This window comes from Mustelus asterias, unplaced genomic scaffold, assembly GCF_964213995.1.
Source record: "Mustelus asterias unplaced genomic scaffold, sMusAst1.hap1.1 HAP1_SCAFFOLD_1025, whole genome shotgun sequence".
Taxonomy (NCBI): Eukaryota; Metazoa; Chordata; class Chondrichthyes; order Carcharhiniformes; family Triakidae; genus Mustelus; species Mustelus asterias.
In genome coordinates this window covers 27,684-51,277 of record NW_027590970.1, presented here as the reverse complement: position 1 = coordinate 51,277, position 23,594 = coordinate 27,684, and the positions used below count along the sequence as shown (strand labels likewise).

The window sequence follows — 23,594 nt, the reverse complement described above, 5'->3', positions numbered from 1 at the left end:
GGGACGGGGATTTACTGATTTGGGGGAACAAGAGAGGAAAATATGTTCCAGACAAACTAGAATTGTCTGTTCAGAATTTCATAGAATCATAGAAACCCTACAGTACAGAAAGAGCCCATTCGGCCCATCGAGTCTGCACCGACCACAATCCCACCCAGGCCCGACACCCAAATCCCTACATATTTACCCACTAATCCCTCTAACCTTCGCATCTCAGGACACTAAGGGCAATTTTTTTTTAGCATGGCCAATCAACCTAACTCGCACATCTTTGGACTGAATTTCTATCTCGATTAACCGTTACGATTGTTGTTAACTCCTTTTACAGGTGAGGTGAGAAAACATCACATAAAAATCAGATTGAGTATCGACTTATTTGGACCTGAATATCCTGAGACTTTGAACGTGGAAGGAGAAATGTTTGTCTGTTCTGCCTGGAGGAGAAGATTTCAAACATCAGTGTGACTGGAAAAGCACTGAGACCCACACACCCAAGTGAGAGTGTTCCAGTGAACTGACTGTGGAAAAAACTTAAACCAGTCTCACAGCCTGAAAAAACATCACACCATTCACAGCTGGGAGAAACTGTACATATGTTGTGTGTGTGGACAAGACTTCAACTGATCATCCAACCTGGAGAGACACAAGGACACTGGCACTATGGAGAAACCGTGGAAATGTGAGGACTGTGGGAAGGGATTCAATTATCCTTCCCATCTCGAAACTCATCGTCGCAGTCACACAGGAGAGAGACCGTTCATCTGCTGTGTGTGTGTGGAAAAGGTTTTCTTCGGTCACAACACCTGCAGTCACACCAACGCTCTCATTCCAATAAGAGACATTTAAAATGTTCCAACTGTGAGAAGAGCTTTAAGAGCAAAAAGCACTTGAAACAGCACCAACACACACACACTGGAGAGAGGCCATTCATCTGCTCTGTGTGTGGGAAGGGATTCACTCAGTCAGCCACCCTGATGAGACACCAGCAGACTCACACGGGAAAAAGGCCGTTCACCTGCTCAGTGTGTGGGAAAGGATTCATTCAGTCATCCACCCTGCTGAGGCATCTGCGAGTTCACACTGGGGAGAGGCCGTTCCCTTGCTCCAAGTGTGGGAAGGAATTCACTCGGTTAGACACTCTCAGTTTGCATCAACATGTTCACACTGAAAAATTACTTTTTAAACATTACGAATGAGAGAAGAGTGAGTTGCAGACACACCAATGCATTTGTGTTGAAGAGTGGATGCTCACCTGCTCTGTCTGTGGAAGGGACTTATTCAGTCACAACACCGATTGAGACATCAGTAAGTTTTTGTGCAAGGGTGGGATTCTGTCAATCACTTCCATTGTGTGTTTCTGCTCATGTTAAACTCCAACCCTGTTATAGGAGTTATTGGTATTCTAGATAAATGTCACTAAGTCAGTTTTTATGGAAATGCTCAGTGCTGTGTTAATATTTCTCCAATGGAAGAGGAGACTAATTGATGTCCTGCTACCAGCTTCATTTTGGGGCCTTTTCTCATTTCGAACTCTCGATTATTTCAGTTCTCACGCCTTCGGTTAGTCTCGTGGACAATTCTCAGCTCCCCATATTTTCCAGAGTGTCTCTCCTGGCGCTGGGATCCAGGGAAGTTATCGGTCACAGTCCTGTGATCAGTAAAGCTAAAACCAAGTTTGCTTGTTGTTTTTGACTCTTGGACTTCACCCCTGTCCCAAAACATCTCTCTCTTCTTTGATATGTGAATGGAACATGATGCCTGCAACCCTGGTTTAAATTGAAATCGTCTCAGCAAATTTAACAAGAGCCTGCAGGCTGATGAGACTGTGTTACACTGTCAGTGTGCTCCTGTACTGCTCTGTATTTAACAGGAACCTGCAGGCTGATGAGACAGTGTTACACTGTCAGTGTGTTCCTCTGCTGCTCTGTATTTAACAGGAGCCTGCAGGCTGATGAGACTGTGTTACACTGTCAGTGTGTTCCTGTATTGCTCTGTATTTAACAGGAGCCTGCAGGCTGATGAGACTGTGTAACACTGTCAGTGTGTTCCTGTACAGCTCTGTATTTAACAGGAGCCTGCAAGCTGATGAAACAGCGTTACACAGTCAGTGTGTTCCTGTACAGCTCTGTATTTAACAGGAACCTGCAGGCTGATGAAACTGTGTTACACTGTCAGTGTGTTCCTGTACAGCTCTGTATTTAACAGGAACCTACAGGCTGATGAGACAGTGTTCACTGTCAGTGTGTTCCTGTACAGCTCTGTATTTAACAGGAACCTGCAGGCTGATGAAACAGTGTAAACTGTCAGTGTGCTGCTGTACTGCTCTGTATTTAACAGGAGCCTGCAGGCTCATGAAACAGTGTTAACTGTCAGTGTGTTAATAGAAACATAGAAGATAGGAGCAGGAGGAGCCCACTTGCCCCTTCGAGCCTGCTCCGCCATTCTTTACAATCATCCAACTCAATAGCCTAATCCTGCTTTTTCCACGTAACCTTTGATCCCATTCGCCCAAGGGCCATATCCAGCCACCTCTTGAATATCTGTTCCTGTACTGCTCTGTATTTAACAGGAACATGCAGGCTCATGAGACACTGTCAGTGTGTTCCTGTACTGCTCTGTATTTAACAGGAGCACAGTAAGAAGTCTCACAACACCAGGTTAAAGTCCAACAGGTTTATTTGGTAGCACAAGTCACTAGCTTTCAGAGCGCTGCCCCTTCATCAGGTGAGCACTCATGAACCATGGTCTAATGACCATGCTGTCAATTGTTGTAAAAAAAAGTCATCTGGTTCACTAATGTGTTTAGGGAAGGAAATCTGCCGTCCTTACCTGGTCTGGCACATCTTTGACTCTAGATCCACAGCAACGTGGTTGACTCTTAAATGCCCTCTGCAATGGCCTAGCAATCCGCTCAGTTCAAGGGTAATTAGGGTGGGTAATAAATGCTGGCCAAGCCAGTGACATCCACATCACATGAATGAATTTTTAAAAAGTACTTCACTGAGCACTGGAACCATGTGAGGAATTACTCTGTCTGTATTATTGCAGTGCTGTTAATAAAGTCAGTAAAAGACAATCTGTTGTTGGGAGCTTGATTATCAGCGGCTGAAACCACAAGGTTCAATATTTAGAGTCAATAAGATGAACAAAGAAACACATCAAGGCCCAATACTCCAGCTGGATACTCACAGGAGAAAGTCTGGTATCTAATACCTTGAGTGGAGAGAACAGAGAAAGATCCCAACTGTAAAGAACCCTCAAATTATTTATAAATAGTTTTCTAATGTTAACAGATTTCAAGTCAGTTTCTATCACAGTGAAGTCAATGGAAGGTGAGAGATGGTTAAAGGTTCCAGATAGAAATGTAACTTGATGTTATCATTACCTTACATTGGTAGATTCAGGATTTTCACACAAACATTTTCAATCTTCGTACTATTTTCAGACTGTAAAGTTAAACCTGCCATCTTACTTTGTCAGGAACAGATCCCAGTTTTACACCAATCTCTGATTGACAGCACGTTTCCAGCATTCACCGTTGTTCTTCCGGACTTTAAACACAGTTGTAAGGAGCTTCTGTTCCATACCTAGGAGCTCTGAACCATGGAAGAGAGTGGCTTTCTTACACATCTCAAGATTAACCCACACATTCAGTCTTCAATATGATTAACAGCAGCAATAAAATCAGAATCTAATTCTTGCAGTCATTTGTGAACTCGCTGGTGTGTCACAAGGTGTGATGACTGATTGAATCCCTTCCCACACATTGAGCAGGTGAACGGCCTCTCCCCAGTGTGAACTCGCTGGTGCCTCAGCAGATGGGATGACTGAGTGAATCCCTTCCCACAGTCAGAGCAGGTGAACGGCCTCTCTCCAGTGTGAACTTGCTGGTGTTTCAGGAGTTGCGATGACTGAGAGAATCTTTTCCCACATACGGAGCAGGTGAATGGTCTCTCTCCAGTATGAACTCGCTGGTGCACCAGTAGATCTGATGACTGAATGAATCCCTTAGCACACACACAGCAGGTGAACGGCCTCTCCCCAGTATGAATTCGCTGGTGCAACAGAAGCTGATATGAGTGAGTGAATCCCTTCCCACACTCAGAGCAGATGAACGGCCTCTCCCCAGTGTGAATTCTCTGGTGTGTCCAAAGGTGGTGGGGTTGAGTGAATCCCTTTCCACACACAGAGCAGGTGAATGGCCTTACCCCAGTGTGACTTCGCTGGTGTATTAGCAACTGAGATGACTGAACGAATCTCTTCCCACACTCAGAGCAGCTGAGCAGTCTCTCCCCACTGTGAAGTCATTGGTGTATTTGCCGATTTTTTTTGCCTTTAAAGCTCTTCTCACAGTCAGAACATTTAAAAAGTCGCTGATCACTGTGTACATGTTGATGCTCAGTGAGCTGCGATGACTGAGTGAATTTGTTCCCCCACACAGGTCTGGTGAATGCGCTCTCCTCAGTGTGAACTTGCTCATGCGCCAGCAGGTCACATGAGTCAGTAGATTCCTTCCCACACATGGAGCATCTGAGCGGCCTCTCCCCGGAATGAACTGGCTGGTGTGTCGACAGACTGGATAACTGAGTAAATCCATCTCCACACATGGAGAAGGTGAACGGTCCCTCCGCAGTGTGACTGTATTGATCATTTCCCAGTTCAAATGGGAACATTAATCCCATCCCACAATCATCATATGTCCATGTTTTCTCCATGATTCAGTTATTCATTTGTCTCTCCAGGTTGGATGATCAGTTGGAGCCTCACACAGAATACCTGTACATTTCTCCGCATTGTGAAAGGTATGATGTTTTTTCAGGCTGTGTAACTGGTCTTTAACTTAGAAATCATAGAATCATAGAAACCCTACAGTGCAGAAGGAGGCCATTCGGCCCATCGAGTCTGCACCGACCACAATCCCACCCAGGCCCTACCTCCACATATTTACCCACTAATCCCTCTAACCTACGCATCCCAGGACTCTAAGGGGCAATTTTTAACCTGGCCAATCAACCTAACCCGCACATCTTTGGACTGTGGGAGGAAACCGGAGCACCCGGAGGAAACCCACGCAGACACGAGGAGAATGTGCAAACTCCACACAGACAGTGACCCGAGCCGGGAATCGAACCCGGGAACTTGGAGCTGTGAAGCAGCAGTGCTGACCACTGTGCTACCGTGCCGCCCCCTTGTGTGGCTTTTACTACCAAATAAACCTGTTGGACTTTAACCTGGTGTTGTTAAACTTCTAACTGGTCTTTCCACAGTCAGGTCACTGGAACATTCTCACTCAGGTGAGTGTGTGTGTCTCGATGCTTTTCCAGTCACACTGATGTTTGAAATCTTTTCCCGCAGACAGAACAAACATTTCTCCTTCCACATTCAAAGACCGATGATATTCAGTTCCTGATGAATCGAGTGATTCTGTCAGATTTTGACATGATGTTTGTTCTGACTTTCTCATCTGGAACTCCTCTCCCTCTAACTCTCTGTGAAAATAGTTTTACAGAACTTAGAGTAAACACAGGACAGAAATTCAGAACAGACAATTCTAGTTTCTATGGGACATTTCCCCCAGATCGATAACTCTGTGTCCCACACACTCCTCTCCCTCTCTGCTCATTGCTCCAGATTCAGTCTCCAGTCTCCTGATTCTCTTCTCCTCTCCAGATTCTCTGTCCCCCTGTCCTTAAACTGGTGATATGGAGATGCCGGCGTTGGACTGGGGTGAACACAGTAAGAGTTTTAACAACACCAGGTTAAAGTCCAACAGATTTATTTGGTAGCAAATACCATTAGCTTTCAGACGAAAGCTAATGGTATTTGCTACCAAATAAATCTGTTAAACTGGTGACTCAGGCTGTGGATCAATCCCACTCCGTCACTCTCATTCTCACAAATAATGCAGCTCACAACAACAAATCATACTTAATGATTTTATGACTGATTTTAAACATGCGGAAATATTCACCTTTTCCCAGTTGGGTCTTTGGTTGAAGTTGCTGCTGGGATGAAGGCGGAAGCGGCAGAGTGAGATTCGGGAACAATGTGAGGGGGCGGGGCTGGAGGACCGAGCGGGAGCGGCTGGTCCTCCAACCAATCGGAGTGAATGAGGGGCGGGGCTGGAGGACCAAGAGGAAGCGGCTGGTCCTCCAACCATTGGGAGTGAATGAGGGGCGGGGCTGGAGGACCGAGCGGGAACGGCTGGTCCTCCAACCAATCGGAATGAATGAGGGGCGGGGCTGGAGGACCGTGAGGAAGCGGCTGGTCCTCCAACCAATAGGAGTGAATGAGGGGCGGGGCCCTAACCTGTGCTGGAGCCCGCTGCGCAGGCTCAGTGCGGGGCTGTGACTGGAGCATGCGCAGTACGGATGCAGACAGTGGTGTGGAATCCGCGGGGAGACATGATCCCCGGGCAGGAGAGGAACAGAGCCGGTGAGTGGACTGGGAGGTTCCATTAACACCTTCTGGAGGATTCACGATCCGGATAAGAAGTTATGCGTTCCGCGTTTTCAGTAAAAGTAGCTGAGAGTTTTTTGATGATGTGGAGATGCCGGCGTTACTGGGGTAAACACAGTAAGAAGTCTCACAACAGCAGGTTAAAGTCCAACAGGTTTATTTGGTAGCAAAAACCACGAGCTTTCGGAGCGCTGCTCCTTCATCAGGTGAGTGGGAGTTCACATCCACTTACCTGATGAAGGAGCAGCGCTCCGAAAGCTAGTGGCTTTTGCTACCAAATAAACCTGTTGGACTTTAACCTGGTGTTGTGAGTTTTTGATGACAGACCTGGGGTCAAGGCTGCCTTTTGAATGCAGGAGGTTGCAACAGTGCGCATGCGCAGTGCTCCCTGTCAGCAGAGGAAAGTAATGAATTTCTATATACAAAACTCAAACCAAGAGAAATGTCTGTCTCTTCTGAATTCTATCCGAAACAGATCATGATGATTTTTCATATTGAGTCTCTGCTCTCTTCCTGATCTCAATTGGAAGGCTAAAACATTAATGATCTGTCTGAAATTCACTCTGTCAATGCTGCATTAGTTACCCAGAGCACCCCATAAAGTCCCTGTCCATGATTCTAGGTATCCAGTGCACAGATAGGGAATTGGCATGTGCTCTGAGCATGCATAGTCTGGTGCTGTTGCTGACAAATTGAGCATTGTGTGGGGCCTGCCAATTGTGGGTAAGCCGGCGTGGGGAGCTGGAAACTGTGGGTGAAGACAGGTTCAGAAGGGGACCTAAACACTGGGTGAATGTGAGTGGGGCGGGGTGGCAGGAAACCTTAAGTGAGCACAAGCCTGGGGAGCCTGGAAAAATGCAGGTGAACACAAGGGGAGAGCGGCTGAAACTGTGGATGAAGAGTGGGGAGTCTGGAGACTTGATTTTTAAAAAATTATTCTTGTCACATGTGTTAGTATAAAGTGAAAAGTATTGTTTTTTGTGCACTATGCAGGCAAAGCATACCATACATAGGAAAGGAGAGAGTGCAGAATGTAGTGTTACAGTCATAGCTAGGGTGCGGAGAAAGACCTTAATGCAAGGTAGGTCCATTCAAGAGTCAGATGGCAGTCGGGAAGAAACTGTTTTTGTGTTAGTTGGTGCATGACCTTAGGTCCAGGGTGCGTGGGGTCCTTGATTATGCTGGCTGCTTTGCCAAGGCAGCGGGAAGTGTAGACAGTGTCAATGGATGGGAGGCTGGTTAACAAAGTGGGGTCCATGAGTGAATACACAGGAACCCTCTCCCATCCCACCCTCAAACATCTTGTTTAGGCTCTGTGTAAACAATTTCTTCCTCAGATCCCTGCCTTCATGTCTTCCCAAACCTTAAATCTGTTTTCCAAGTCCTTGTCCCATCAGCTAATGGGAACAGCTTTTTTTTGTCCACCTTGTCTCAATCTCTCATACAGCTCCATGAATTCTGCCCTCAACCTGCTTTAGTGCAAGGAGATCAACCCTAGATTCTCCAACTAACCATGTCACTAAATTCCCTCATCCCTGCTATCCTTCTGGTAAATCTCCTCTGCACCCTCTCATTCTTCTTCACATCCCCCAGCCACACATCCTGTATTATACAATCCTGTACTCTACAAATTCTAATGCACAAAATATACATATAGGCAGTAGTCTGCATAAAGATTGTCAGATGGTCTCTGTGTCCCAGACAGGACACGGTGAGCATGGATCTGTTGGTGAGCCTTAATCAGCAACTTCAGGAGAATTGGGAGGGTGTATAATGGGTACAACAGAGTAAGAAAAGAGGGAGAGAGTGAGGGATGGAGCTTTGAGGGAAAGAATGAGGAAATATTGTTCCATAGAAGCTATAATTTTCTGTTCTGAATTTCTATCCTGGACTGACAGTGATGACTGTTGTCAATTTCTTTTGCAGGATATCTGGAAATGAGAATTTTCAGTAAGAAATCTCAAACCAAACATCACATCAAGGTCTCATAGAGTTACTCAATTTATCAGGTCCTGATAATCATTGGCCTTTGAGTTGAGAAGGAGAAATGTTTTTCTCTTAAATCTACTTCAAAATATTTTGAACATCAGTGAGACTGTAAAATCACCGAGACACACAGGCTCTCACACACAGTGAGAGTGTACCAGTGAACTGACTGGAAAGAGCTATAATCGTTACACAGCCTGAAAAAACATCACCCCATTTACAGTGAGGAGAAACTGTACATGTGTTCTGTGTGTGGACGAGGCTTCAACTGATTATCCAACCTGGAGAGATACAAGGACACCGGCGCTATGGAGAAACCCTGGAAATGTGAGGACTGTGGGAAGGAATCCCGTTCCCCATCAGAGCTGGAGATTCATCGACGCATTCACACCGGGGAGAGCCCATTCACCTGCTCTGACTGTGGGAAAGGATTCACTCATTTAAACAACCTGCGGATGCACCAGCGAGTTCACAGTGGAGAGAAGCCGTTCACCTGCTTTGTGTGTGGGAAGGGATTCACTCACTCATGGAATCTGTTGACACACCAGCGACTTCACACTGGAGAGAGGCCATTCACCTGCTCTGAGTGTGGGAAGGGATTCAGTCGCTTATGCAGCCTGCAAACACATCAGCGTGTTCACACTGGGGAGAGACCATTCAACTGCTCTGACTGTGGCAGGAGATTCATTCAGTTGTCCCATCTGCTGGCACACCAGCGAGTTCACACTGGAGAGAGGCCATTCACCTGCTCTGAATGCGGGAAGGGATTCATTGAATCATTCACCCTGCAGATGCACCAGCGAGTTCACACTGGAGAGAGGCCATTTACCTGCACTGAGTGTGGGAAGGGATTCACTCAATCATCTAACTTGCTGACACATCAACGGGTTCACAGTGGGGAGAGGCCATACATCTGCTCCTTGTGTGGAAAGGGATTCACTCAGTTATCCCATCTGCAGACACACCAGCGAGTTCACAAGTGATTACAGAGAATGGATTCTGCCACCTCCTGACATACCAGAGAGTTCACAGCGGGGAGAGGCCATTCAGCTGCTCCAAGTGTGGGAAGAGATTTGCTCATTCGAACAATCTACAGTCACACCAGCGAGTTCACACTGGAGAGAGACCGTTCCCCTGCTCCGTGTGTGGGAAGGGATTCACTCAGTCATCAAACCTGATGAAACACCGTCAAGTCCACAAGTGATTACAGAGGTGTGATTCTGATGTTAACATTCCTATAACTGGCTGGAGTTTAATATTCTGGAGGTGTCAAGATTTTCAGGGCTGCAATGTCCCTTTCTAAAAGCATCATCTGTGATCTTTCTCCTTAATTCAAGAATTCTCAACAGAAACCTGGTTGCAGTAAAATTCAACCCTAAATTGATCTTTGATGCAAAATTCAGTGTCTGAAAGTTTCCACTGATAAACATCTCCGTAGAAAGTAGTGATTAATCCTTCCTGATAGTTCTCACTGACTTTTTCACAGCGACACCTCAATTGGGAAACTGTATTGTGAAGGAACCTAAACAAAAAATGAAATATTTTGAACAAAACAGTGAAATATTTAACAGGCTCATCAATAAAAGCTTCATCAATCAACACTGATGTTGATGAAACTGGGAAGTCGCTGAGTTCAATAATTTCTGACACAGCAGAAGCAACATTTGGTAAAGGTGGAACCCACAACAAAGACTGGTTTGAGACCCACTCAGCAGAGATGACTTCTGTCATTGAAGCAAAAAGCAAAGCCTATCTGATGTACAACATCAACCCAACAGCTGAAACACTGCATCACTTGGAAGTAGCCAAGACAGATGTGTAAAAAGCAACAAGAGACTGTGCAAATAAACACTGCATCTTCCTGTGTGAATAATTCTAAACTGCCTGTGGCATGATTATCTGCATGCTGTGCATGATGGGATCAAGAGGCCACTTTGTCCTACAATCACTAAAGTTGCCCCCCTGAAATCAGCAAATGATGAAGTTCTCACCAACAAGTAAACAGATGTCCCGCTGGGTTGAATACGACTGTGAGCCATACTCCATGGGACAGACATGTCCCAGTCTCTGCTTGACTCTCCTGCAGCTTCCTGACATGGTTGAGTTGGATGAGGAACCCTCATAATTTGAGCTGCGAAAGGCCATAGATTGCTGAGCAAGGAGAGAGCCTCCCGGCAAGGATGGAATTACAGCTGAACTGGTCAAACACAGAAAGTCACATCTATTGTTTCCACCTCCTACCCTGCTGGGAGGCAGGAATCATTCCACGTGCGTGAAGCAAAAATCATCACAATGTACAAAAACAGCAGTGACAGAGGAGATTGCAACAACTACAGGGACATCTCACTCCTTAGCATCATTGGGAAGGCTTTCGTGAGGATGATGTTTAAAATACTGCAGCTACTTGCAGACTGAGTGTATCCATAGAACATAGAACAGTACAGCACAGAACAGGCCCTTCGGCCCACGATGTTGTGCCGAGCTTTATCTGAAACCAAGATCAAGCTATCCCACTCCCTATCATCCTGGTGTGCTCCATGTGCCTATCCAATAACCACTTAAATGTTCCTAAAGTGTCTGACTCCACTATCAGTGCAGGCAGTCCATTCCACACCCCAACCACTCTCTGCGTAAAGAACCAACCTCTGATATCCTTCCTATATCTCCCACCACGAACCCTATAGTTATGCCCCCTTGTAATAGCTCCATCCACCCGAGGAAATAGTCTTTGAACGTTCACTCTATCTATCCCCTTCATCATTTTATAAACCTCTATTAAGTCTCCCCTCAGCCTCCTCCGCTCCTGAGAGAACAGCCCTAGCTCCCTCAACCTTTCCTCATAAGACCTACCCTCCAAACCAGGCAGCATCCTGGTAAATCTCCTCTGCACTCTTTCCAGCGCTTCCACATACTTCTTATAGTGAGGTGACCAGAACTGCACACAATATTCCAAATGTGGTCTCACCAAGGTCCTGTACAGTTGCAGCATAACCCCACGGCTCTTAAACTCCAAAAGAAGTTGAGGCATTAGAAAGGGAACAGAGAAAATTTACAATAATTATATCAGAAATGTGTAGGTACTAGATACTAGGAAAGGATTGACAAGATGGGTCTCTTATTTTTCAGACTGCAAAACCTTCAATCCACCAAGCGAACTACTAGGATATCCCCGCTCCCTCCTTTTACTGTGGATAATGGGCCTGTATAATCAACCTGCAATGTTTCCCAGGGAACATCATTCAGATGGGATGTGTCCATTTGGACATTTTATTTCACAGAGCCAGATTAATTTGGACAGATTCAGGTGGTGAGGAACATCCTCCTGTTTCCTCAGCCACCGGTAGTAATTATGAACATAAGGATGAATCAAAAGAGAAACACTTCCTAATTTAATCCCTAAACTAAACTAGTTGTTTTCATAGAATCATAGAATCCCTACAGTGCAGAAGGAGGCCATTCGGCCCATCGAGTCTGCACCAACTACAATCCCACCCAGGCCCTACCCCCACATATTTGCCCGCTAATCCCTCTCACCTACGCATCCCAGGACCCTAAGGGGCAATTTTTAACCTGGCCAATCAACCTAACCCGCACATTTTTGGACTGTGGGAGGAAACCGGAGCACCCGGAGGAAACCCACGCAGACACGGGGAGAATGTGCAAACTCCACACAGACAGTGACCCGAGACAGGAATCGAACCCGGGACCCTGGAGCTGTGAAGCAGCAGTGCTAACCACTGCGCCACCGTGCCGCCCATGTTTCGTAAGACATCACAATGCAGCAAGTTAAATTCAATCCACCTTGTAGGATTGTTCAGTCCTTACTCGCTGTGAGCCATAAGGGAAAGTTGTTCCTATGGTCTACGGCCTATCTGACCACAGTCACATCAGAGTCAGGATCGTGACGAGTTTTAAAATCAGGTTTAACTGGAGTCTGTCAGACCAGTGCCAATGATTATGTTTTGGGTGAAGTCCATGGAATCTCCTCCAAAGCAGCTTTCTTGGTGAGTCAGTCTGCCTGGTTCTTACCATCACCCTCTTCACTAACTCCTGCTGCTGGTCTACCTTCACCTTACAAATAGCAATTTGTCCCGGACACTTACCAGCAACATCCCCAATCATTCAGAGTTTGGAGTGGTGGGTGATTTTTTTTTGGTAGCAAAAGCCACACAAGCTTTCGAGGCTCTGAGCCCCTTCTTCAGGTGAGTGGGAATTCTGTTCACAAACAGAACTTATAAGACACAGACTCAATTTACATGAATAATGGTTGGAATGCGAATACTTACAACTAATCCAGTCTTTAAGAAACAAAACAATGGGAGTGGAGAGAGCATCAAGACAGGCTAAAAAGATGTGTATTGTCTCCAGACAAGACAGCCAGTGAAACTCTGCAGGTCCACGCAACTGTGGGAGTTACAAATAGTGTGACATAAATTCTGATTCTAGGATCGCATGATAAAGACTCAGGAGGAAAAAAGCAGAAATATTTATGTGAAATAGTGTGACATAAACCCAATATCCAGGTTGAGGCCGTCCTTGTGTGTGCGGAACCTGGCTATCAGTTTCTGCTCCGCGACTCTGCGCTGTCGTGTGTCGCGAAGGCCGCCTTGGAGAACGCTTACCCGAATATCAGAGGCCGAATGCCCGTGACCGCTGAAGTGCTCCCCAACAGGAAGAGAACAGTCTTGCCTGGTGATTGTCGAGCGGTGTTCATTCATCCGTTGTCGCAGCGTCTGCATAGTTTCCCCAATGTACCATGCCTCGGGACATCCTTTCTTGCAGCGTATCAGGTAGACAACGTTGGCCGAGTTGCAAGAGTATGTACCGTGTACCTGGTGGATGGTGTTCTCACGTGAGATGATGGCATCTGTGTCGATGATCCGGCACGTCTTGCAGAGGTTGCTGTGGCAGGGTTGTGTGGTGTCTTGGTCACAGTGACCAAGACACCACACAACCCTGCCACAGCAACCTCTGCAAGACGTGCTGGATCATCGACACAGATGCCATCATCTCACGTGAGAACACCATCCACCAGGTACACGGTACATACTCTTGCAACTCGGCCAACGTTGTCTACCTGATACGCTGCAAGAAAGGATGTCCCGAGGCATGGTACATTGGGGAAACTATGCAGACGCTGCGACAACGGATGAATGAACACCGCTCGACAATCACCAGGCAAGACTGTTCTCTTCCTGTTGGGGAGCACTTCAGCGGTCACGGGCATTCGGCCTCTGATATTCGGGTAAGCGTTCTCCAAGGCGGCCTTCGCGACACACGACAGCGCAGAGTCGCGGAGCAGAAACTGATAGCCAGGTTCCGCACACACAAGGACGGCCTCAACCGGGATATTGGGTTTATGTCACACTATTTCACATAAATATTTCTGCTTTTTTCCTCCTGAGTCTTTATCATGCGATCCTAGAATCAGAATTTATGTCACACTATTTGTAACTCCCACAGTTGCGTGGACCTGCAGAGTTTCACTGGCTGTCTTGTCTGGAGACAATACACATCTTTTTAGCCTGTCTTGATGCTCTCTCCACTCCCATTGTTTTGTTTCTTAAAGACTGGATTAGTTGTAAGTATTCGCATTCCAACCATTATTCATGTAAATTGAGTCTGTGTCTTATAAGTTCTGTTTGTGAACAGAATTCCCACTCACCTGAAGAAGGGGCTCAGAGCCTCGAAAGCTTGTGTGGCTTTTGCTACCAAATAAACCTGTTGGACTTTAACCTGGTGTTGTTAAACTTCTTACTGTGTTTACCCCAGTCCAACGCCGGCATCTCCACATCATGATTTTTTTTTGCCAGAGAAGTTGTTTCCAGTGAAGGAGATACAACTAATGAAACTTTCAGAATGGTTGGTGATTCTATCAGTAATGGGCTGTATTGATGATGTCCTCAGATTTCTGGGCTAAATAGTGTGGTGCCAATTTAATAAGGATGCCACATACTGTCACTGGAAATCAAAGACACAGCACCAGACTGATATGGACCTGATTCATAAAACCCAGGTCAATCTACGAACTCTAATAGTCAAACAGGGATATGACTTTAACATGATTGGACTTTGTCTCTTTCTTCTGTTAGGTATGTGGGATTCTTTCATGCTTCAATATCCCAGCCTAGTGATAATTGTGAAGTTTCAGGATATTAATGACTTTACTTTGTAATCTCACAATTTGTCTACTCTTTAACACCAGGAGCACTCCCTTTATTCACAATGTTACCATGGCTTGTCCAGTCTGTAGAATCATCCAATTAAAGTCTAACAGGTACTCTGTGCGTTTCACTCCAGTGAGCATTTAATATATGCTTAATAAACGGGACAATCAATCTTTGCACACAGGTGAATGTGTCTGAGATGTATCAACCTGGAATACCTTTTCCATTAAGCTCTCAGTTCACGAGAGCATATATATTTGAGTCACAGAGGTTTACAGCATGGAAACAGGCCCTTTGGCCCAACTTGTCCATGCCGCCCTTTTTTTTTAAACCCCTAAGCGAATCCCAATTGCCCGCATTTGGCCCATATCCCTCTATACCCATCGTACCCATGTAACTATCTAAATGCTTTTTAAAAGACAAAATTGTACCCGCCTCTATTACTACATCTGGCAGCTTGTTCCAGACACTCACCACCCTCTGTGTGAAATGATTGCCCCTCTGGACACTTTTGTATCTCTCCTCTCTCACATTAAACCTATGCCCTCTAGTTTGAGACTCCCCTACATTTGGGAAAAGATATTGACTATCTAGCTGATATGTGCCCCTCATTATTTTATAGACCTCGATAAGATCACTCCTCAGCCTCCTATGCTCCAGAGAAAAAAGTCCCATCTATCCAGCCTCTCCTTATAACTCAATCCATCAAGTCCCGGTAGCATCCGAGTAAATCTTTTCTTCAATCTTTCTAGTTTAATAATATTCTTTCTATAATAGGGTGACCAGAATTGCACACAATATTCCAAACGGGGTCTTATTGTTCTGACTTTGCCAACAGGGCTATGGAATTTATTGGATAGATCTTCCAAAGGCCAGCACAGGCATACTGAGCTGAATGGTTTCCATCTGTGCTGTATCATTCTGTAAAACAACGAATATTCAGAATCAGGAAGAGACAGAACGAGAGGAACCAGTGACTGTGCGATTGAATCCAGACAGTCAGCACCATCAGGGAAAGGGAAAGAGAGGAGACAGTGTAAAAGCTTCCCACAGGAGAATTTGAGTAATTTAACATAGCAGATCATCAATTCGCAATAATGTGCGTTTTAAAAAAATTAACTTATCTCAATAGCTAACAATGTTATTTTATATTCACTGTTTGAGGTTACAATGGCGCTGCTGTTAACCACCATTCCCTGCGGATGTGAAAGTACCCTATTCACTCCACAGGAGCCCACTGCGCATTCGCGGTGTTGTATGTGGAGCATGCGCAATGTCACTTTGCTCGGAGCTCTGCGAGTGCCGGAGTTGCTTTTTTCAACGGGTGAGAGTGTGTGGGGCGGAGGGAGGAATGCTGCTGGGAGTCAGGGTGGGGAGGGAGGAATGGAGCCGGGAGTCAGGGTGCGGAGGGAGCGGAGGCTTCACAAACACCCGCTGTAGGCCGCAAGGCCCGAATAAGAGCCTGCGGGTCCCGGGTTTGCAGCTGCGGGGATTTTATCCGGCATCAGGCCCAGGGCAGCGGCCGCCATCTTTGTTCTGCGGGGAGCAGAGCGCATGCGCGGCCAGTAGGCGGCGCTTCAGGGTCCCGGTGACCAGGAGAGGAAAGGTTTGACTCACTGACTGACAGAGCGGGTTAATTGGCGCTCTCTTCAGAGAGGGAAGGTGCTGCAGGGCGAATGTGCGGCCATCCGAATAACAGAAGAAAATATAATCAGAATTAGGAGCATGAGGAGGCCATTCATGGAATTGTTATAGCTCTAGCTCGTTAGAGGGGTCAGTTTTTGTTCAAAGCGTGCAGGAAGGTTTTTTGACTCAGTATGTAGACAGGCCAACTAGAGGTGAGGCTATATTGGATCTGGTGCTGGGAAATGAGCCAGACCAGGTGCTAGACTTGGAAGTTGGTGTGCATTTTGGTGATAGTGACCACAATTCGGTTACGTTCACCTTAGTGATGGAAAGGGATAGGCATGAACCTCGGGCCAGTGGTTTTAGCTGGGGGAAGGGTAATTATGAGGCTATTAGGAGAGAATTAGGAAACATAGGTTGGACTAGGAGATTACAGGGACTGGGAACGTCCGACATGTGGAGTTTTTTCAAGGAGCAGCTACTGCGAGTCTGTGATAGGTATGTCCCTGTCAGGCAAGGAGGAATTGGTAGGGCTAGGGAACCGTGGTGCACCAAAAAAGTTTCTTTGTTGGTTAAAAAGAAAAAGGAGGCTTATGTTCGGATGAGACGTGAGCACTCGGGTAGTGCACTAGAAAGCTTTAGATTGGCTAAGAGGGAGTTGAAGAGCGAGCTTAGAAGGGCTAAAAGGGGACATGAGAAGACTTTGGCGGATAGGGTTAAAGAGAATCCTAAGGCGTTCTATAGGTATGTCAAGAACAGAAGGTTGGTTAGGGCAAGTTTAGGGCCAGTTATAGATGGCAGAGGGAAGTTATGTGTGGAACCGGAGGAGATTGGTGAAGCATTGAACCAATATTTCTCTTCGGTGTTCACGCAAGGGGACATGAATATAGCTGAGGAGGACACTGGGTTGCAAGGGAGTAGAATAGACAGTATTACAGTTGATAAGGAGGATGTGCAGGATATTCTGGAGGGTCTGAAAATAGATAAATCCCCTGGTCCGGATGGGATTTATCCAAGGATTCTCTGGGAGGCAAGAGAAGTGATTGCAGAGCCTCTGGCTCTGATCTTCAGGTCGTCGTTGGCCTCTGGTATAGTACCAGAAGATTGGAGGTTAGCGAATGTTGTCCCATTGTTTAAGAAGGGGAACAGAGACTTCCCCGGGAATTATAGACCGGTGAGTCTCACTTCTGTTGTCGGCAAGATGTTGGAAAAAATTATAAGGGATAGGATTTATAGTTATTTGGAGAGTAATGAATTGATAGGTGATAGTCAGCATGGTTTTGTGGCAGGTAGGTCGTGCCTTACTAACCTTATTGAGTTTTTTGAGAAAGTGACCAAGGAGGTGGATGGGGGCAAGGCAGTGGACGTGGTATATATGGATTTTAGTAAGGCGTTTGATAAGGTTCACCATGGTAGGCTTCTGCAGAAAATGCAGATGTATGGGATTGGGGGTGATCTAGGAAATTGGATCAGGAATTGGCTAGCGGATAGGAAACAGAGGGTGGTGGTTGATAGTAAATATTCATCATGGAGTGCGGTTACAAGTGGTGTACCTCAGGGATCTGTTTTGGGGCCACTGCTGTTTGTAATATTTATTAATGATCTGGATGAGGGTATAGTTGGGTGGATTAGCAAATTTGCTGATGACACCAAAGTCGGTGGTGTGGTAGACAGTGAGGAAGGGTGTCGTAGTTTGCAGGAAGACTTAGACAGGTTGCAAAGTTGGGCCGAGAGGTGGCGGATGGAGTTTAATGCGGAGAAGTGTGAGGTAATTCACTTTGGTAGGAATAACAGATGTGTTGAGTATAGGGCTAACGGGAGGACTTTGAATAGTGTGGAGGAGCAGAGGGATCTAGGTGTATGTGTGCATAGATCCCTGAAAGTTGGGAATCAAGTAGATAAGGTTGTTAAGAAGGCATATGGTGTCTTGGCGTTTATTGGTAGGGGGATTGAATTTAGGAGTCGTAGCGTTATGTTGCAACTGTACACAACTCTGGTGCGGCCGCACTTGGAGTACTGTGTGCAGTTCTGGTCCCCACATTACAGGAAGGATGTGGAGGCTTTGGAGAGGGTGCAGAGGAGGTTTACCAGGATGTTGCCTGGTATGGAGGGGAGATCCTATGAGGAGAGGCTGAGGGATTTGGGATTGTTTTCGCTGGAAAGGCGGCGGCTAAGAGGGGATCTTATTGAAACATATAAGATGATTAGAGGTTTAGATAGGGTGGATAGTGATAGCCTTTTTCCTCTGATGGAGAAATCCAGCACGAGGGGGCATGGCTTTAAATTGAGGGGGGGTAGTTATAGAACCGATGTCAGGGGTAGGTTCTTTACCCAGAGGGTGGTGAGGGATTGGAATGCCCTGCCAGCATCAGTAGTAAATGCGCCTAGTTTGGGGGCGTTTAAGAGATCCGTAGGTAGGTTCATGGACGAAAAGAAATTGGTTTAGGTTGGAGAGTCACAGTTTTTTTTTTAACTGGTCGGTGCAACATCGTGGGCCGAAGGGCCTGTTCTGCGCTGTAATGTTCTATGTTCTATGTTCTATGTTCTATTCGACCCATCAAGGTTGCTCTGCGATTCAATAAACTCATGGCTCATCTGATCAAGAAAATGCTGGAAAATCTCAGGTGTGACAGCATCTGTGGAGAGAGAATAGAGCTAAAGTTTCAAGTCTGGATGACCCTTCGTCAGAGCTCATCTGTTCATTGTCATAACTCAGTTTTCCTCCAGCCTCTCTCACCCTTAACTCCCTTGGAGGTGAAACTCCCGGTGCGAACACAGCCTTGAATATACTCAATGACCAATCTCCACTGCCCACTGGGGGAGAGAACTCCACGGGCTACTGGCCCTCTGAGAGATGCAATTGCTCCTCATCTCTGTCCCTTTTTTTAAACTGTCCCTGCAATTTTTGATTCCCTGATATGGGGAAACAGCACTTACCCTGTCAAGTACCCTCAGAATCATATGTGCTTCAGTTAGATCTCCTCTCATTTATCTAAAATCCAATGAGTATCGACGCACCCTGTTAACCTTTCCTTAATAAACAAACTTCTTTATGCCAGGAATTATCGTAGTGGACCTTGTCTGAACTGCAACCTATGTCACCATTTCAATCTTAAATAATCCTATGCTAGGAAACAGAAGGAGAGGTGTTATGAATTTATATTCTGGACTAACTAATGGATTTTGGAAACTCCTTTTACGGTTAGAAGGGGAGGATTTATACACAGCAATCTCAAACCAAGAAAAATGTTTATCTCTTAATCTCTAACCACTGTTGACACAGGGGCGGCGCGGTAGCACAGTGGTTAGCACTGCTGCTTCACAGCTCCAGGGTCCTGGGTTCGATTCCCGGCTCGGGTCACTGTCTGTGTGGAGTTTGCACATTCTCCTCGTGTCTGCGTGGGTTTCCTCCGGGTGCTCCGGTTTCCTCCCACAGTCCAAAGATGTGCGGGTTAGGTTGATTGGCCAGGTTAAAAATTGCCCCTTAGAGTCCTGAGATGCGTAGGTTAGAGGGATTAGTGGGTAAAATATGTGGGGTAGGGCCTGGGTGGGATTGTGGTCGGTGCAGACTCGATGGGCCGAATGGCCTCCTTCTGCGCTGTAGGGTTTCTATGATTTCTATGATTTCTATGACTCTTGTAATCTCCTTTCACAGGGAATTAGAAGATTTGAAGACTGCAATTGTTGTCCGACTCCAGTGCTTCTGGCATCTTTCCAGCTGCAGGCTCCAGCAGGAGGTTTTAAATTTGAAAACAGTGAAATTGTTCCAGAGGTGAGTATTATTGCGCATTCGTCTACAGTTTAGAGTTTTTAGTGCTTTGCTCTGTTATCTGCGAGAGGTTTCATGGCTCTGGGACTGGTGTGATTCACCAGCGAGTTCACACTGGGGAGAGGCTGTTCACCTGCATTGTGTGTGGGAAGGGATTCAGTCAGTCATCCACCTGCTGAGACACCAGCGAGTTCACAAGTGGTTGCAGGGGTTGGATTTTGCTGTTTTGCTGCTGTTAAATCACATTCAGGATTGAACCATGTTCATTCATCTGAATCATCGATGCAGATTTGATGGGCTGAATAGTCTCTTTCTGCACTGTAGGGGTTCCACGGATTCTTAAAATTCTGTCCGAATTGAAGATAATTTCACTATTTCTGATTTCCGTACATCTGGAGATAAATTCCACTCCTTTGTGAGCATTTTGATTGATTTGATGGCTCGCAATGATGTTTCAAATTCATTATTCACTCTAAGCCAGTGAGGAAAGAGTGTTCCACAGCAACTAGAATTGTCTGTTCTCAGTTTCTGAGCTGTACTGACTGTGATGACATTTGTAAACTCCTTTTACAGGATATTAAAAGGGGAGGATTTGCCAGAAGAAATCTCAAATGAAACTTCACGTCAAGCTCTGACAGAGTCACTCATTAGGACGGGGAAAACCATCACCCATTTTACCATCAGAGTGACAGGAAAAGCACCAAGACGCAGTCACCCACACCATGGGAAAACCATGGAAATGTGGGGATTGTGGAAAGGGATTCAGATCCCCATCTGAGCTGGAAACACATCGACGCAGTCACACTGGGGAGAGGCCATTCACCTGCTATCAGTGTGGAAAGAGATTTACTAATTCATCCGACCTGCTTACACACCAACGAGTTCACACTGGGGAGAGGCCATTCACCTGCTCTGATTGTGGGAAGAAATTTAGTATTTCATCCAATCTAGTGAGACACCGTTGAGTTCACTCTGGGGAGAGACCATTCACCTGCTCAGTGTGTGGAAAAAGATGCAGAGATTCATCCACCCTGCTGGTACACCAGCAAGTTCACACCAAGGAGAGGCTGTTCACTTGTTCTGAGTGTGGGAAGGGATTCACTCGGTTATCCAGTCTGCAGAGACACCATCGCGTTCACACTGGGGAGAGACCATTCACCTGCTCAGAGTGTGGGAAAGGATTCAGAGATTCATCTGACCTGCTGGCACATCAGCGAGTTCACACTGGAGAGAGGCCGTTCATCTGCTCCGTGTGTGGGAAAGGATTTGGAGATTCCTCCACCCTGCTGACACACCAGCGAGTTCACACTGGGGAGAGGCCGTTCACCTGCTCCAATTGTGGGAGGGGATTCAGTCAGTTAGCCAATCTGCTGAGACACCAACAAATTCACAGCGGGGACAGGGAGAGGCCTTTCACCTGCTCGGAGTGTGAGAAGCGATTCAGTGATTTACCTACCCTGCAGACACACCAGCGAGTTCACACCGGGGAGAAGCCATTTACCTGCTCTGTGTGTGGGAAGAGATTCAATCGGTCATCGAACCTGCAGACACACCAGCGAGTTCACACTGGGGAGAGACCATTCACCTGCTCTGACTGTGGGAAGGGATTCACTCAGTCATCCCACCTGCTGAGACACCAGCGAGTTCACAAGTGATGACTGGGGTTGTATTCTGCTCTTATTGCTGCTGTTAATCACATCCGGAACTGAACCATGTTCATTCTGACAGTTGGTGAAGTGTGGGGGTCAGAGGGTTTCTTGCTGTTGGACTGGCCAGTCTCTCAATTTTCATTCCAGTGGCTGATTCTCTTTGAGCGAGGGCACATTTCCACTGAAATGATCCACAAAAGCAGATGTCAGATGAGACTGAGATGAGGAAAAAATTCTGAACTCAAAGGACAGTGAACTTGTGGAATTCTCGACCACAGAAGGCTGTGGAATCCAAGTCACTGAATATATTCAAGGAAGAGATGGATTTTATTTTAGATTTTAATGGCTTCAAGCGGTGTGGGGAGAATATGGCATTGAGATCGAGGATCAGCCATGATCATATTGAATGGTGGAGCAGACTCGAATGGCCTGCTCCAAGTTTCTATAGAGTACATTAACTTTATCCTGGATAGTAAATAGTCTTTTTCCTATCACTACAGGTGTCTTGTCGCTCATCCGTCCTCGTTCTGAGGGTTGGCCGCACTCTGAACAATCTTTCTCCACTGATTTCTCAGCTGCTCTCACTGCCTGTCCCATCGAGAGGCCGGTCCACATTCTGATACTATCCACCCGTGCCATCTCGGGCCTTCCTTGTACACATTTTCCAGGTGTTTTGTCTCGCATTGGTCAATAAAAATGCCTTTCACCAGGATGCTGTGTCACAAGTCTTTGTATTAGCTAAAGTTTTGGCAATACTTTGTCTCTGAAAGAAACCCCGTAACAGCCCTGAACATCACTGGCCTTTGAATGTGGAAGGAGCAATGTTACATCTATTCTGTCCATGGGATAAGATTTCAGATATAATTGTGACTGGAAAAGCACTGAGACACACACACCCGAGTGAGAGTGTTCCAGTGAACTGAGTGTGGAAAGAGCTTTAACCAGTTACACAGCCTGAAAATACATCACACTATAGGGTAAGTAGATGGGAATGTGGGAATGATAAAGTATAATTTGGGGAAAAAGGTTATCCGCATTGTTGGGAAGAATAGAAAATCAGCATTTTATTTAAATAGAGAGGCTGCAGAATTCCACAGTGGTCTCCTCGATGAGGGATATACTCAGCATGACCACTGTGACTGTGTCCTGTCGATGTACAGCTGCATTGCAGGGTCAGGATCATCTCTGAAGGAGCTGCCGGTTAGTCCCTTTTCCTCAGAGCCTTCACTACAATTAGAGAATGATGACAGCAAACAAAGAGGTCATTCAGCCCATCGTGTTCACACCCACACCAGCTTTCTGAGAGAGTGACACAGCCAGTCCCACTCCCCAACCTCTCCCTCGGTCACACCCCGGCCTCACCCTCACTCCCTCCCTGGACTCTCCCTCGGTCACTCCCCGGCCTCTCCCTCGGTCACTCCCCGGCCTCACCCTCGATCCCTCCCCAGCCTCACCCTCGATCCCTCCCTGGCCTCTCCTTCGGTCAGTGCACGGCCTCTCCCTCGGTCACTCCCCGGCCTCTCCCTCGGTCAGTGCACGGCCTCTCCCTCGATCCCTCCCCGTCCTTTCCCTCGGTCACTTCCCGGCCTCTCCCTCGGTCACTCCCGTCCTTTCCCTCGATCCCTCCCCGGCCTCTCCCTCGGCCAGTGCACAGTCTCTCGTAATCCTGAACATTTTTTTTCTCTTCAGATAATTATCCAGTTGTGTTTTGAAATCTTGTTTGAACCTTCCTCCTCCCCACACTGGGTCAGTGCACGCCGGGTTCTAACCACTCACTCTGGAAACAGGATTTCCTCAAATCACCATTGCTTATTTCACAAATCACCTTTAATCTGTGTCCTCTGCTTCTTGACCTTTTTGCCAATCAGAATAGTTTCTTCCGATCTACTCTGTCTAAATCCCTCTTGATTTTGAATATTTCTATCGAACCTCCTCTTC

General features: G+C 46.5%; 1 protein-coding gene across 1 annotated transcript in view; it reads left to right on the top strand.

Moving 5' to 3' along the window:
* LOC144487765 (uncharacterized) overlaps positions 1 to 23,594 on the top strand; it is a 103,210-nt gene that overhangs the window by 58,694 nt on the left and 20,922 nt on the right. The window contains 5 exon segments of the mRNA XM_078205843.1: positions 697 to 1,194; positions 4,743 to 4,802; positions 8,386 to 8,441; positions 8,826 to 9,424; positions 20,807 to 21,658. Coding sequence (XP_078061969.1) covers positions 697 to 1,194; positions 4,743 to 4,802; positions 8,386 to 8,441; positions 8,826 to 9,424; positions 20,807 to 21,658 — 2,065 coding nt within the window.